This window comes from Chionomys nivalis, chromosome 6, assembly GCF_950005125.1.
Source record: "Chionomys nivalis chromosome 6, mChiNiv1.1, whole genome shotgun sequence".
Lineage (NCBI taxonomy): Eukaryota > Metazoa > Chordata > Mammalia > Rodentia > Cricetidae > Chionomys > Chionomys nivalis.
This window is the reverse complement of record NC_080091.1, coordinates 35,475,725-35,490,780: the sequence shown is the minus strand read 5'-3', so window position 1 is coordinate 35,490,780 and position 15,056 is coordinate 35,475,725. Positions and strand designations below refer to the sequence as shown.

General features: G+C 52.1%; 1 protein-coding gene across 1 annotated transcript; it reads right to left on the bottom strand.

Moving 5' to 3' along the window:
• Positions 1–997: 997 nt before the first annotated feature.
• Positions 998–14,398, bottom strand: Gck (glucokinase). The gene is made up of 10 exons (XM_057772519.1): positions 14,357–14,398; positions 9,366–9,528; positions 8,770–8,924; positions 7,579–7,698; positions 6,192–6,287; positions 5,986–6,085; positions 3,328–3,511; positions 2,016–2,171; positions 1,372–1,605; positions 998–1,142 (listed from the first exon to the last, which is right to left on the bottom strand). The coding sequence occupies exons 1-10, from the start codon at positions 14,396–14,398 to the stop codon at positions 998–1,000; spliced, it is 1,395 nt and encodes a 464-aa protein (XP_057628502.1).
• Positions 14,399–15,056: the final 658 nt, after the last annotated feature.

Below are 15,056 nucleotides of genomic sequence, written 5' to 3'. Positions count from 1 at the left end.
GGAGTACCTGTGCACACCAGAGATGCCTCTTTGTATACCATCACCACGAACGATCCTTACAACCCTTAGCACAGAGGTCACAGAGCAATGGACAGGCCATGTTTAAGTGTTTTTAAATATTTAATTAAAAACTCCCCCACAGTCCCAGGTTGGCATAGAGAGGGTGGCATGGTATTTGGGGAGGATGAGAAAGAGGGGCCTGGGAGGTCTCTTAGAGGGATACTTTGTCCTTCTGAATCAGGGATGCGAGTGTTGAAGATGCCATCCTGCTTGAAGGAGAGGGAGCTCCCGTTAATGCAAGAGAGGCCTCCCCTTTCTGGTCCCCTTAGGGTAGGAACTTCGGGGCTCTATCATCCGGCATCTCCTGGGAGGGTTCATTCCAGAACCGTAAGTCACTCTGGGGCAGAGGTATGTGAAGAAAACAGTCTCTTTGGTGTGCTTGTGGCCTGGAAAGTCCCCTCGATGTAGCTGGACAGTCAGTCTTCCATAACTCCCCAGTCTCTTTGGTCACAGGCAAGAAAACAGCCAGGCTGGGTGATCAGCAGCCCTTGCTTTCTTGAGAGCCTAGGTCTGATCTGGCCAAGCTGCTGGAGCTACCTCCCCATGCAGGGTGTGTTCCCAGGGAAGTCAGACCATTGCAAGGTCTGGGAGGCTCTCACTCCCCTGGGAGGCCAGGCCCACAGTTGTGAGAGGCAATAAGTGTGAAAATGCAAGTCCTGAGTGTGTAAGGCCTTTCTCTGCAGTTGATTAAAACAAGAAAGACGTTGGTGCCTCTGATCCTCTTCTTCCTCCCAGCCCCCTGCCCCCTGCCCCAGGCTGAGAGCCCTAGGGCTGTCCCACTTGACTGACTCTGTAGAAACACCTGCTCAGCTTGCAGGGGCCTCTCCCCATTTTCCAGGGGTAGCAGCTGAATAGATCTCCTGCCCCGGTGGGCTGGGAGCACCTGTGGGGCGTGGAGTCCCGTAGAGCCCAGGTCCCCGTCCTTGTGGCCTGGATTTCACTGGCCCAGCATGCAGGCCTTCTTGCAGGCCACCGCAGAGACCAGGGCTGCTCCCCTGCCGCTGCCCTCCTCTGATTCGATGAAGGTGATTTCGCAGTTGGGTGTCAGCCTGCGCACACTGGCGTGGAACCGCTCCTTGAAGCTGAATAGGAGGAGAATAGGGCTGCTATTTCTCTTCCCACCTTTTAGACTTCACTCTTGCCACCCATCCATCTACGGTAGGCTCCCCGACTGCAGCATCCTCAGCATCCAGGCCTAAGAGGAGCCTGGCAGGAGGGCTCACAAACGTCTGGAGCTGGAAGCCACGCCCTTTGAGCCTTCCTGTATTGGGGAGAGGTTGGACCCGGGAACTAGGATGGATGGAAACTGACCTAGGGTGCAACTTGTACACAGAGCCATCCACGCCCACCGTGATGCGCATCACGTCTTCACTGCGGCTTTCGCGCATGCGATTTATGACTCCCGCTAGTCCCGCTGAGCACATGTGAGCGGCACGCGTGGACACGCTCTCACAGGCTCGGCGCACAATGTCGCAGTCGGTGACCGAGGGCCGAAGCCCCAGAGTGCTCAGGATGTTGTGGATCTGCTTGCGGTCGCCCGAGTCGCTGCGAGCAGGATGGGGTGGGAAGTCACTGAGGGTCCTGGAGGAATGGGAATGACGCCCCCTTCTCCCTGCTTTCCTCCCCCCGCCCCCGTTGCCCCGCCCAGCAGTCGTTTGGTCAGCGCTGAATTCTCTCTATAGTGAGGGTGACAATGCCACAGTCTCCAGGCTGTGGCATGGATGATGTTGAGACAGTGGCTCTGGGTAGTGGGGACTGTGTGAGAAAAACACAGTCGGCGGACAGGTCTCCGCTTGACTAGGGGTCAGAGGCTACGGGGACACTGTGCCAGGCTCCATGTCTTCCTATGCCCTTAATAATACTCTGCTTCCCCTAGAACCCTGGTCCATTCCTCTGTTTCCATCCCGTTCCTCCTCTTCCCAGACCCCGCCCCTGGTCCTGCCCCCTCCAGGCACCTCTCCACCTGCGACACAAAACGGGTCTCGAAGGCACCACGTGTGCGCAGCTGCTCAGAGGCTTCCCCACGGAAGAGAAGATTCTCGTCCACTAGCTTGAGCAGTACAAGTCGAACCAGCTCGCCCATGTACTTTCCACCAATGAGCTTTTCGTACCTGGATACAGAACAGTCGGTTATGCCAGCTGGCCCTCGGGAAATCCCCACAGGTCCCATTCCAGTTAGGAGGTGACCACGTGGGGCACCGTGATGGCTTTCTCATTCCCACCCCAGAGCCATTATCCAAGGTCCTTGCCCTCATGCCCCTCCCCTCCCCTCCATTTGTACACAGAGGCTTCAGAACCTCAGGTCCTAGGAACGTGCGCATTTTAAACCCAGCTGAGGAAGCACATCTGGCCACCGCTGGTCTGGTATGAAAGGGGGACAGAACTGAGGAGCCACTGTGATTCTCTGAAACCTTACTGATGATGGCAGGCCTTGTCTGAGCGCAGCCTGGGACTTTAGTCCTTCCTCAACCATGTGAAGGGATGCTATTCTCATTGGCTCACAGGGTTGGTGCCCAGCAGGGCACATAGCAGCCTAGTACATTTTTGCCTAATCTGTGTGCCTTCATATTTTCATCTTGAAACCCAGTCGCTATTAATGAGCTAATAGAGGCCTGTGAGGGTCTGAGATGAATCTCATTAAGGAGTTGTTAACATGGGAACGGTACCATGTAGGTGGCTAGCCTGTGAGAGGCACAATTCATTTTATTTATTTGCTTTTTTGAGGCAGGGTCTCACTGTGTACCCATGGCTATCCTGGCACTTGCTATGTAGCCCTGGCTGGCTGGAACACAAAGAGATGTATCTGTCTCTGCCTCCCTAGAGTTGAGATTAAAGGAGTTCACCATACTACGTGGCAATAGCCGTGATTCCAGGCGAGCTCTGTTCAGCTGATTCCCAAGGCATGTCTGCCAGCCTACAGCATCCCCCCACATGCTAATATTCATCTTGTGGGACTGGCATACATATGTACTTTGAGGGATCCTGGCTTAAACCAGATGAACTTGCATGTCTTTCAGAGCTGTCTCTGGTGGGAGGCTACCTATAAAAGCAGAGAGGCCGGACTTTATATATAGTAGCTGCCATGACGCCTCCACCCCTCACAGGGGCAGCTTGTGACTGACCTGAAGAAAAGAGCTGGTTCACAGAGGGATCATTGATTTGCTTTTCCCCAGGGCTCTTTATAAACGAGCTATTATTGTGACCCAGCTATGGTGCCCGGGGCAAGAGCGGCCCCAGGGGTGGGTTAGGAGGGCAGGGCATCCTTACAGTTGCTGACCGGGGTTCGCTGAGCTTTCGTCCACCATTCGGTCATACTCCAGCAGGAACTCATCCAGCTCGCCTGAGTCCCCGAAGGCACCCCACTCCGTGTTGACACACATGCGCCCCTCATCCCCTTCCACCAGCTCCACATTCTGCATCTCCTCCATATAGCAGGCGTTGCAGCCAGTGCCTGCAGGGATGGGGCACAGAAGGTGATAAGAACCGGGCATGGAAGCTGTGTAAAACAGAGTGGACAGGCCAGTCTGTGGGCTGGCCTCTAACAAGGAGGCATCCTCACTCTTTACCTGCGTAGTCAGGGCAGAGAGAAAAGGTGTGCCAGTGTGGTTTGACAACTGGAAATAGGTGTTGGGTGTCATTTTATTATTTTTTTAATTAAAAAAAATTTTAAAGATATGAGTTTTTTGTTTGCCCGTAGGTTTGTGCACCGCAAGCATGCCTGCCTGGTGCCCATAGAAGCCAGAAGATGGAACTAGAGTTACAGACAACTGTGAGCCATCATGCGGGTACTGGGAATCGAACCCAGGTCCTCTGGGAGAGCAACAAATGCTCTTAACTGCTCAACCATCTCTCCAGTCCCTTGTTGCCTAGCGCTTTTGTTTGTTTGTTTGTTTGTTTTTGTTTTTCAAGACAGGGTTTCTCTGTAGCTTTGGAACCTGTCCTGAAACTCACTCTGTAGAACAGGCTGGATTTAATATCATAGAGATCCACCTACCTCTGCCTCCCAAGTGCTAGGATTAAAGGCACATGCCACCACCACCTGACTGAATTCTCTCAATTTTTTTCAATCTTGGTGTTAGATATATTTCTTAAGATGAGCCTCTCCGCCGATGCAAATAATTCCAATCAGACCAAATTAGACCGAATAAAAGATGCCCACGTTTAATGCAGCGTTCCCAGATGGGGCAGGGGAGGGGGACACAAAAACCCCAGAGACCACGAGTTCCTTTTCTGGGTGGCAGCCTAAATAGCCTGTGGGAGTGTTCTCCCTGGGGAGGGGTCACTGCTTGGTGGGCTTTCCCCCTAGGTGTAGTCCAGACCAAGGCGACTCCCAGGGGTGGTGGTTTAGGATGGATGCCAGGGGCTGGGGTGATGCTTCTAATCACTTGGTAATTATCGTGAATATGATTTTAAATACTGAGCAGGCACCATGTATGTTTTGTGGGTAAATATGAGTGATGGGTTACCAAAAGGTAGCCATCACTTTTGGATCATGCCAGAGGAGGTGGTGTCTCCAGGCAGAGTCGCTGTAACTTGGCCTGGGTTAAGTGAGGTGTCTTGTGAGCCCCAGGAGGAATTATGGAGGACACCGCTGGGGGAATATAGAGGGAGGCACAGCCAGAGACATCTGGAGAGAGAATTTTCACTAAAAAGGAAAGATAGAAAATAGAAACAGCAAACAGAAGGGAGGTGCAGGGGGGTCAGGCTAGAGCAGGGGTTCTCAGCCTGTGTGTTAGGGCAGGGGTCGCTTAAGACCATTGGAAATATCAGGTATTTACATTACGATTCACAACAGTAGCAAAACTACTGTTATAAATTAGCACTCAGGAGGCAGAGGCAGAAGGATCTCTGTGAGTTCAAGACCTGGTCTAATAGTGAGTTCCAGGACAGCTGGAGCTATATAGTGAGGCCCTGTCTCAAAACAAGAAGCCAGGTGGTGGTGGCACACACCTTTAATCTCAGCACTTGGGAGGTAGAGACAGGCACATTCTGTGAGTTCAAATCTAGCCTGATCTACAGAGTGAGTTCCAGGACAGATAAGACTGTTACACAGAGAAACCCTGTCTCAAAAATCAAACAAAACCAAAACCAAACAAATTACATATATGTGTGTATATTATATACATGTATATAGTATATATAATATATACATATATGTGTACATATATGACAAATTATAAGTGTGTGCACCTATAATGTTTTATATATGCATATATATAATGAATATATTATTTAGCATGTATTATTTAGGGGACAAGTATAAGCACATGGTATTGGAGATCTGTCTCTGAAGGGCTATAGCACAGGGTTTTCTGGGTAATCAGGGCCCAGATTGTCCAAACAAACATCCCTACACCTGCGTGCACAGCAGATAACTGATTTGGTTTGTACACTCACTGCTTCGGAAGACCACAGGAACTTCTGAGACTGGGAGGGAGGGGGAAGAGAGGGTTGGTTTTGAGTTCCCATCCCTGGTTAGGAGGTGAGAGCTATGGCTTCTTTTCCTGCAATGGCCTCCCCTCCAGAGTGGGTTTAGAGCCTGGCAGTTCAGAGATTCAGTGCTGGGCCCCATGTCACCGGCAGGGCCAGGATGGGGCAGGGCCAACTGGCAGCACGGACAAAGCCACTTTTGCTGATTTTCCTCCACTTGGACAGATTTGTTCGGTACGGTCAATTTACTAGACAAAGTGGTTTAATTACATCCAGATAGGCAGGGCGGGTGTGCAGCTGGCAGGCCACCTGATGCCCTGATGCTGCAAACATTGAAACAGTTCCCATCAACACACAGTTCCGGCAACACCACATCCCCAAAGCCAGCTGGCTCAGGGGACAGGCCTCCCCTGACTGGCTCTCGATGTTAGTGCTCTGACATAGACCACTAAGGCCCTGTGCAGTGGGGAAGGGTTACAGGGAACAAGCCCTTACCCACAATCATGCCAACCTCACACCGGTGGTCTTCATAGTAGCAAGAAATCATCGTGGCTACTGTGTCATTCACCATTGCCACCACATCCATCTCAAAGTCCTGCCGAGAAGTACAGAGACTATGGGAATGGAGCTGAGGAGAGGGCCCTGTGCGGAAGGAGTAGGGGCTCAGGACAGCTCCTCAGGGCAGGCAAAGGTGTCCTCACCCCTCTCCTCTTGATAGCATCTCGGAGAAGTCCTACGATGTTGTTCCCTTCAGCTCCGGAGGCCTTGAAGCCCTTGGTCCAGTTGAGCAGGATGCCCTGGAGGAGCAGGAAGGCATCATGGCTGCTGCTGTAGCAGGGAGCTGTGGCCTTCAACCAACCAGACCATAGGTCCATGGCACCCCCACCTCCTCCTTCACATTTGAGGAAGTAGGCTCACACAGCTTTAAGAAGTATTGGGAACAGTTTTCTAAACACACACACACACACTCACACACACACACACACACTCAGAGGAACCCAGGACCTTGAGAATTTGCTCTTTGGTGAAGCTGTACCCTTCAGCATAAGAATGTTGGGTAGCAAAGTTCAGGACTAAGATTCGGAAGTAGAGGAAGGACAGGCAGGTCCCCGCGAGAACGGTGCTGAATAACATTGGGGTTCCTCTCTTACAGTGAATCCTGCGTCACATGAAGGTCTCACAGGAGGCTTTCTCTGTGGAGCTTGGGGCTTAGAAAACTGCTGGAGGTGTGGGTTTGGCTGCTGCTTTTGCCCCTTGGGACAAGACCTGCTTTTATCTCTGACACAGAGGTTGTGGCGATTTATTTTGACTGTCAACCTGACTTTATGTAGCCTCACCTGGAAGGGAGTCTCAGTAAGGGATTGTCTAGATTAAGATGGCCTATGAACAGTAATCTTGATTACATTAATTGAGACGGGATGACTTGTCCCCAGTGGGTAGGGGGGTGCCATTCCCGAGATAGAGGCACCTTAAAAGCAAGCTGAATGCAAGCAAGCATGAATTCTTTGCTCCGCGTTTCTGAGGTTTGCTAGTGAAGCCCCTGCCTCTGTGACTCCCCTGCTGTGATGCACTTTAACCTGGAACTGTGTGAGCTAAATTAAGCCCTTTCTCCCCTAAGTTGCTTTCGTCAGTAATTTACCATAGCAACTATAAAGGAGACTAAAGCAGAGATTGTGTGTGTGTATTTGAGTGTGTGTGTTGTAACATAAGTTTCCCAGTGGGATAGATTCTCAGACCCTTCCCACTTCTGACTCAGCCAGAAGTGGTGAGGTGTCTTTGTGCTCTGTGGTGAGCTGGGGCCCCAGTCTTATGGCCAGCTGCCACCTCCCACTGAGAGCAACTTGCTTAACCTGTTTCTTTACCTGTAGTGGGGTGACCTGAGCTTGTCTCCTGAGAGATTTTGCCACACAGCTGAAGTTGTGGCTGTTTGCCAAAGCTTTACAGATAGGAAGTGACAGGGCCCACAACTGAAATCTCTCCTAAGCTGGGGTCTTTTACAGCCTGGGCTGGGAAGGCAGTGTGAGCAGAATTCTCCCTGGGTGTGTTTCCATCCGTTCATCCCCCTCCCCGCTCCCCATCTTGGCTCACCTTGTCTATGTCTTCGTGCCTTACAGGGAAGGAGAAGGTGAAGCCCAGGGGCAGTTTCTTGTGCTTCATCTGGTGTTTGTCCAGGAAGTCAGAGATGCACTCGGAGATGTAGTCAAAGAGCTAGGAGTTGCAGCAGAGTGGCATTGGGTCAGGGCTGGGACAGCAGCAGTTCTCCCTAGGGACTGTGCCAGAGCGTCCCTTGGAGCTGCTAAGACATTTGACCCCAGAGGCTGCAACTGTATGCTGGACCTGTCTGCAGTCCATTTCTCATCAGGACTCAGGCCCTGTGCCTTCCCAAATGGAGAACCCTGCAGACTGCTGTCCTGAGAGCAAGAAGCGCAACACAGGCTGGTCCCCAGCTTAGCTGCACCTCCAAGTCCCCCCTTCACTTGCCCAGTGAGGACTGACTGGCATCAAGCCTGGATGGCTGTCCCGTGAAGCTCTGGGGGGAAGCACATTCTTGACCATAACTATGATTTCTGTCTCTTTTGCTGTTTCCTAGGTATCCTGGCCACCTGACCCCTGCTGAAGGCTGGCCCCAATTTCTCCCGGTGGAATGGTTCAGATGAGTGGGCACTGATGAGTTTGCAGATGGGTGAGGGAGCTGCCTCATAACGTGCCAGTCCTGGGCTGAAGTACGCTGAGGGAAGGCTGAGTGGCTACGGGCAACCTCTTGCCTGGTTGCCCCTCTGGTAATGGTTTTTGCTTTGTCCCTGGGAATGGTGGGTGGTTCTGGCTTAGCCCATGACTCCTTCTATTTCTAGGTCCCCCGTCTGAGTCTTCCTCATGCTTAGGGGACCCTTACTGCTTGGGCAGACCGTGTGACTCTTGCTATGCCACTTGGCATATACCTGTTGGTGGGTTCGTGACAGCCTGTGAGGAAGGTTGGGTTTTGAGAACTGCAGAATGCAGAAGGCTGGGCGAGCATGGCTCCTGGCTGCTCAGTCCTAAGCTTTGGTTTTCCTCTGGGAAACTGGACAGAAGCTGGGTTTTCCTCCTGCTCCTGACCTCTCTTCAGCCTCTTCTTGTTCTGAGCAGACTGTAATTGGGACTTGGGACACTTTAAGCCCCTGGGTCTCACTCTGAAGCTGGGTGGCTGGCCCACCATCTCTCCTGCTCTTGGAACCCTCCCATCATCTCCCGAGATCCTGGGGGACCTTGACTCTTAGCCCAGTCCCTCAAACCACTCACCATCTCTGCGGTGCCCGTCATGGCGTCCTCGGGGATGGAGTACATCTGGTGTTTGGTCTTCACACTCCACTGCCCTGCATCCCCTTCTCCCACCTTCACCAGCATCACCCTGAAGTTGGTTCCTCCCAGGTCTAAGGAGAGAAAGTCTCCAACTTCTGCAGGCAAAGGGAGAGATGGTCAGCCTTGTTGCCTCTCTGACAGGAGGGATAGGTATGGGAACCCCAGACGTTGTGGATGAGGAGAAGCTAGCCTAGACACTGGGGGTGGGGCAATGGTAGAGCAAGCTGTGGAAGGGTCAAAGGTGAACTATTGGAATATCAGTGGCAAAACCCTGCCTTAGCTAAAGGCAGCCGGAACCCGGAGAGCTACACAGAGACCTAGAGTAATGGGCTGCACTCTGGTTAAGGAGGAAGTTCCCCAAGTGACCTTAGAGATGAGAGAGAGAGGGGGGACAGTTCTCCTGAGGACTGATAGCTCCAGACTGGGCCTGAGCACCCCACGGCTTCAGGCAACTGGACAAAGACCTATCCAGTGACTTAGGGATGCCATCATTTGCCTAGGGGGTCCTGTCTAGGGACAGAGGATCCCTGCGGTACCTGAGCCTTCTGGGGTGGAACGCACGTAGGTAGGCAACATCTTTACACTGGCCTCCTCGTGGGTCTCCAGTCTCAGGCCACGGTCCATCTCTTTCTGCATCCGCCTCATCACCTTCTTCAGGTCTTCCTCCTGCAGCTGGAACTCTGCCAGGATCTGCTCTACCTGTACAGGGAGGGATGGGAGCCGCTGTGGCTGTCACCAGGAGCCTCCACACACCAAGGGTCTCTCTTTTGTTTTCTCACCCCAGATACAGGATGGTCCACATCTCAGACTATTTATCATAGTTTATTTCAAATATTTCAAATATTCTCAACAATTAGCCTGGGCACCCCGGAGGAGTGAACAGCAGGGAGCTGGGTAGCCTTTGCAGCACAATGCCTCGTGCCTTCTATTGCCCCAAGACTTTGGATGAGGGGAGAAAAATGATCTAAATAGGACTTTGGTAAGGCGGGACTGGAGTAAAAAGAGCCAGGTTTTTTTTTCCTACTGCAGGACTTTATGGAATGAATGGGCCAGTATGCACAGGGTTGCCAAGACTAGAGCAGCTGCGGGACCCCAAGCACCAAGCAAGGGCCTGGCTAGCAAAGCACAGCCTTCCACAGTGTGCGGGCTTGAAGCCCAAAAGGAGGACGCTCTCGCTATCAGCACAGGAGACCTGTGTACAAGCTCAGAACCAGCGCTGCTGCTCCTGCATGTGGATGGCTGGGTAGAACAGTAAACCCTGGTAGACTAAGCTGAGCACAGTGATGCTATCGCCTTTGCTTGGAGCTGGGGCATGTGACTCAGTTCATCGGTGGCAGAAGGGAAGCCTGGTTTTAGCAGGAGAGGGGAATTCAGGGCCTCTTGGATTGTGAGCACAGCTGTGTAAGAATGTGATGGTCGGCATTGCAGCAGCCATCTTGTAGCCATGCAGAGAAAGACAGGGAGGAAAAGACTGTTAGTCTACTGCACATGCCAGAGAAGAGAGGTTGATGCCAGGCCAACTTAAGGAGCAGTCATGTAAAGCCACGGGGCGTCAGACTCATGGTTTCTGTCAATCAAAAGCATTCCTAGGAGATACGGAGCATTGGTTAATGATGGCTTAAAAAAAAAAGTCCTCACAAAGAGTTTAAATTCAGGAAAATCAGAAAGAAATAGGGCTGATAAGGGTTCTGACAGAGGCATGGAGAGAAGCCAGCATCAGCTGGGTGTGAGGTGAGCGTGTGATCAGTCTCTTCTGCCGTCAGCCCTGCAGAGCAGGCCTCTGGACATACTCAGCTCTCTGTGGGACAATTCGTGTTGTACCTGGAAATCCAGGATATCCCCAAAGCAACCCCCCTGGCTTCCTTTGTCTCTTTCCTAGACTTGTAAAATTTACTGAGAGTTAGCAGCTGTAGTAAGCTTGGCTTCTCTCTTGAGGTTCAGCTGCTCAGAGGGACCCAGTGACCAGCTGGGTGTGGGTAGTCAGGAAGGCACCCAAGGACAGACCAGGAGCAACACATACCTCTAATTTCTGTGCTCGGGAGACAGAGGCAGGAAACCCTGTCACAAAAACCAAACAAACAAAAAGCAACAAAGGGACCCAATTATAAGATACTTGTGACCTGTGGTTTCATGACACAGGCAGGGCTGATCTTTTTTTTTTTTAATATTTATTTATTTATTATGTATACAATGTTCTGTCTGTGTGTATGCCTGCAGGCCAGGAGAAGGCACCAGACCTCATTACAGATGGTTGTGAGCCACCATGTGGTTGCTGGGAATTGAACTCAGGACCTTTGGAAGAGCAGGCAATGCTCTTAACCGCTGAGCCATCTCTCCAGCCCCAGCAGGGCTGATCTTAACAAAAGTCAACCCTCAGGCCTTGTTGGGCCCCTGCCTGCCTCTCTGTCCAGTCAGTTCCTCTAGGTGACCAGAGGCTAGACTCTGGGTTAGGGTTAGGATTAAGGTTAGGGTTAGGGTTATGATTGCCTTCAGGTTGAAATTCTTCATGAAAGGAGTCAACACTTCAGGCTGGGTCCCTGAAGAGGATCAGGACTTGGCCCAGGGTGACTGGGTGGTGTGTGGCTAGACTATGTGGTTGACGAGGGCTTCAAGTGACTCGTGCCTTCTTTATGGAGCTGAGAAGAACTTGTCCAGAGCTTAGAGGTCCCGGTGACACTGTGACAAATGGGTGCTGTTGGTTCTTTCTCACAGAGGTGGGGATTGGCAGGGCCAACCTGTCTTTGTCATCACCTTCCTGTAGAGTTTGGGAAAACCAAGTGTGCTGCATGATTCCCAGGCTCAGCAGCTCCTCAGGCAGAGTGTGTGCCCTGAGGGTCTGGACACCAAGGAAACCAAATTGATAGCACCTGTCCAGAGGACCAGTACTGTCTCTATTAACACTTACTTTTGATTCAGTAACTTTGGGACGCAGAGTCTGCAAACACTCAAGTACACAAGAACCTCCTCTATGAAAGAAGACCCTCCCCCCAAGTACACCCCAATACCCTGTATTCACCAGCAAGGCCAGGACAAATTAACCCAAGACACCTGCCACTACCATGTCACCTTCTTTGTGAAGGAGGGAGAACTTTCTGGCATTGAGGAAGTGAGATGGGACCTTCTGCAGAGCCCAGTCCCATTCTCAAAAACGGAGTTGCATCTGGCCTATGGATCTGCCAACATTTAAAAATCTATTTAAAACTGAGATCCCTTACAGGAAATCTAGATTTCTATAAAACTGGGTCTGCATGCTCGCTGAGGATATAGGGAAGTGGGGAGCCTGCCCCCCAGTGGCAGAACTGGTCTAAGTCCCCTGGTCACAGAGCCCTCATTTTGAGCCTTTGCCAAACCTGGCCTGTTGCAGTACATCTTACTCATCCAGACCACTGGGGCTAGAAAGACACGCTCACATACCCCTATATTCCTTCCCCAAGCCTGGCGATGCAGGTTGGAGGTGGATGTGGAAGGGTTTACGCTGAAGTTGTTAAGGGGTTCTGCTCTTGCTGTGGAGAGTTTTCCTTGGAAACTGAAGCCCCTTCCTCAGAGTGCATTGGGCCTGACGATGTCCACACTTCTGGCACCAGGTCAGTGTACAACTTGGGGCGGGATGGTCTGACCAGGAGCGGCTTCACAACTCTTTAGGCTGTGGGTATGGGAGGGTGGAGACGGGCATCACACCATAATGAAGTCTACCTAGCAGTTCCCACGGTTGTGCACAGGGACAAGAACTAAAGGCCAGGCCCACCATTGTCATCCCTGGGACTCTCCCACACTCCTGAATCATTCCAAGACACTCCTAGGACCTTAACACACACTGTCCAACCCCTCCCCACAAACCCACAGAGCCAGGAGTGCAGAGTTGGGTAGTGAGCAGATGCCTGGGCTCAGAGCCTACACCCACCCATTGGGCTGCTTCCTACATGATTTTGGAACCTGACTTTGGCTGGCATCCAGTCTGCTGTGTGTGTCTCTAGAAGGGTCTCATGCTGCAGGGAGACACTGTTAATTCACTAGCTTCTCTTGTGTACCTTGTCTGAGAAGTCACAGGATGTGTAACCAAGGTTCAAGGCCACAAGCAAACATAGGGCTTTTCCTGTCGGAGGACTCCCCTCCTCATAATTCCCTGAAGAGCACTGGAAGGTCTCCTTAGCAGACGCCAGCTCTGAGCAGTGTGCTGTGTGATGCGTGGGATGTTAGAGAGGAGCTGAGAGCACGTTTGCCATCTGTCTGTCCAGGAGCATCTGTCCCAACGGTCATAGAGAGCCACAGAAAAGAATTACGTGACGCTGGACCTGGGTTGCGTGGAGAGGAGAAATGAGGAGAGGAGAGGGGAGGGAGGAGGGGAGGGGAAGGGGGAGGGGAGGGGAAGGGGGAGGAGGGGAGGGGAGAGGGGCAGGCACCATGGTTGGTAAAGAGAGAGTGCAGCTGATGTTAAGGGAATGACCCACAGACATGTGAGAAGCCCGAGACTCTGGGCTACAGAATGGAAACGTCTTGGATGTTCTACAGAGTGGAAGTGGGGATATTAGGCTGTCTCCACAGTCTGGGTACAGTGACAGTGAGCATGGGACAGAGAGATGGCAAGGGCTAAGGACATTTGCTGAAAGCTTGAGGCGTAGGGATTTTAGGTAGAGACACATTGGGAGGATCCCATGGGCTAGCCTGAGCAGCTAGGGCTAGCTCCATCGCAACTGAGCATTCTGGGAAACTGATCTAAGCACGCCACCCATCTGCCTGTGCACATTTGACTCAAGTGTGTATGAGGAATGGAGCCGGCAGAGTAAAATGCCCTGAGCCGGCTTTGGGATCCCACCTTAGAATGCAGTAAAAAAAAAAAATAACACACCATCTCTGGTCAGTGACAGTACAAGCCTTTAATCCCAGCTCTTGGGAGGCAGAGATAGGCGGGTCTCTGAATTCAAGACCAGCCTGGTCTATAGAGTTATTTTGAAGAGGGCCAAGGCTACACAGAGAAATCCTGTCTTGAAAAACCATAATAATAATAATAACAATAACAATGCAGTGTTACATTCACCAGATGAAGAGGTCTCCTTAGCACTGGGAGAGTTGGCCCCAAGGGACTGTAGACCTCAGAGAACCTGGACAAGGGCTAGAGAGGCCTGTGGATAAAAGCTACAGTGCCCAAGGTCTAGAAATAGTCTCAGTGCCCCACGTCCAGCCTCAGACTGGCCTCTCTTTCCCAGGCCCGTGATTGCTGTACACAGGAATAAATGACCCTAGGCCAGTCATCCGTGCACTCCTGAGGAACAGAGCCCCACAGTCTTCCAAGTGCAGTCATAAGGGATCTCTGAGCGACAAGCATCACTAGGAAAAGCCCCCACCTAGGCACCATTGTCCCAGGAACAAGTCCCCTTGGATTCCTCAAGAGATGGATGAGAGGACGGTAGAGAGGGAAGAAGGGCCATATCCAGCCTCCTTACAGGACTGTGTCTGTCCTTCTATGGCCCCTCAGTCCTTCTCTCCAACCTCAGGGTACTGGCTTCTCCAGCCTGCTAATGGCCCTTACCAGAGTCAACTGCGTTCTGCTCCTTGTAGTGTCCGTAGCCATCTCTCTGAGAGGACAAGCCACAGAGAGCTGGGGAAACAGAGATGTTCCTGCCTCCTGAGGCCACCTGTGGCAGGTGAGGGCTGTCTGACTGAATGTTGCAAGAGCCAGGCAGCCAAAGGCTTCTGCTCTAAGGGCCAGATGCGCGGCTTCTGAAATACGCTGCCTCCTTACATAGGGTCAGGGCCAGGCGAGGACAAGGGACCACGTGGGGTCAGGTTTAACAAAGGCCACAGGGATAAGGCTATGAGGCAGGCTGCTGTGCTCTTTGAACACTGCTGGGGATTGTATAGAGAGGCTGACAGACTGGCTGGAGCCAGCCTACCCACACTCCACCTCTCAGCCTTGTTAAGGAAGATGGCAGTGGGTGCCTTGAAGGCCCAGAGGGGAAGAGGGAAGCAGGTATGTGTGCGCTGAGGAACTGTGCACGCCAGTGAGGCTTCCAATGGGAATCCCCATGAGTTTCCATCTATGGAGGGCTAGCTATGCATGTTACATGGTCTGAGGCTTCATCATGGAACCTGGGTGGGAAGGGGAGGCTGGGAAGGGAAGGAAGCCAGGTTTCTGTGGAAAGAGGATAGAGCTTAGCCACAGGGAAGGGGGATGGGAATAAGAATGGGAGGGGAGGGAAGGGGAGGGGAGGGACACCTGTGCAGCACAA

What these genes read in the sequence shown, in the direction of transcription:
- Gck (XM_057772519.1), bottom strand. Translation starts at nt 14,398, where the DNA reads ATGGCTACGGACACTACAAGGAGCAGAACGCAGTTGACTCTG. An exon ending in GCAGAACGCAGTTGACTCTG is followed by an intron (nt 9,529 to 14,356) that starts GTAAGGGCCATT and finishes CTCCCTGTACAG; the next exon opens with GTAGAGCAGATCCTGGCAGA. An exon ending in TGAGGTTGGCATGATTGTGG is followed by an intron (nt 3,512 to 5,985) that starts GTAAGGGCTTGT and finishes CCATCCCTGCAG; the next exon opens with GCACTGGCTGCAACGCCTGC.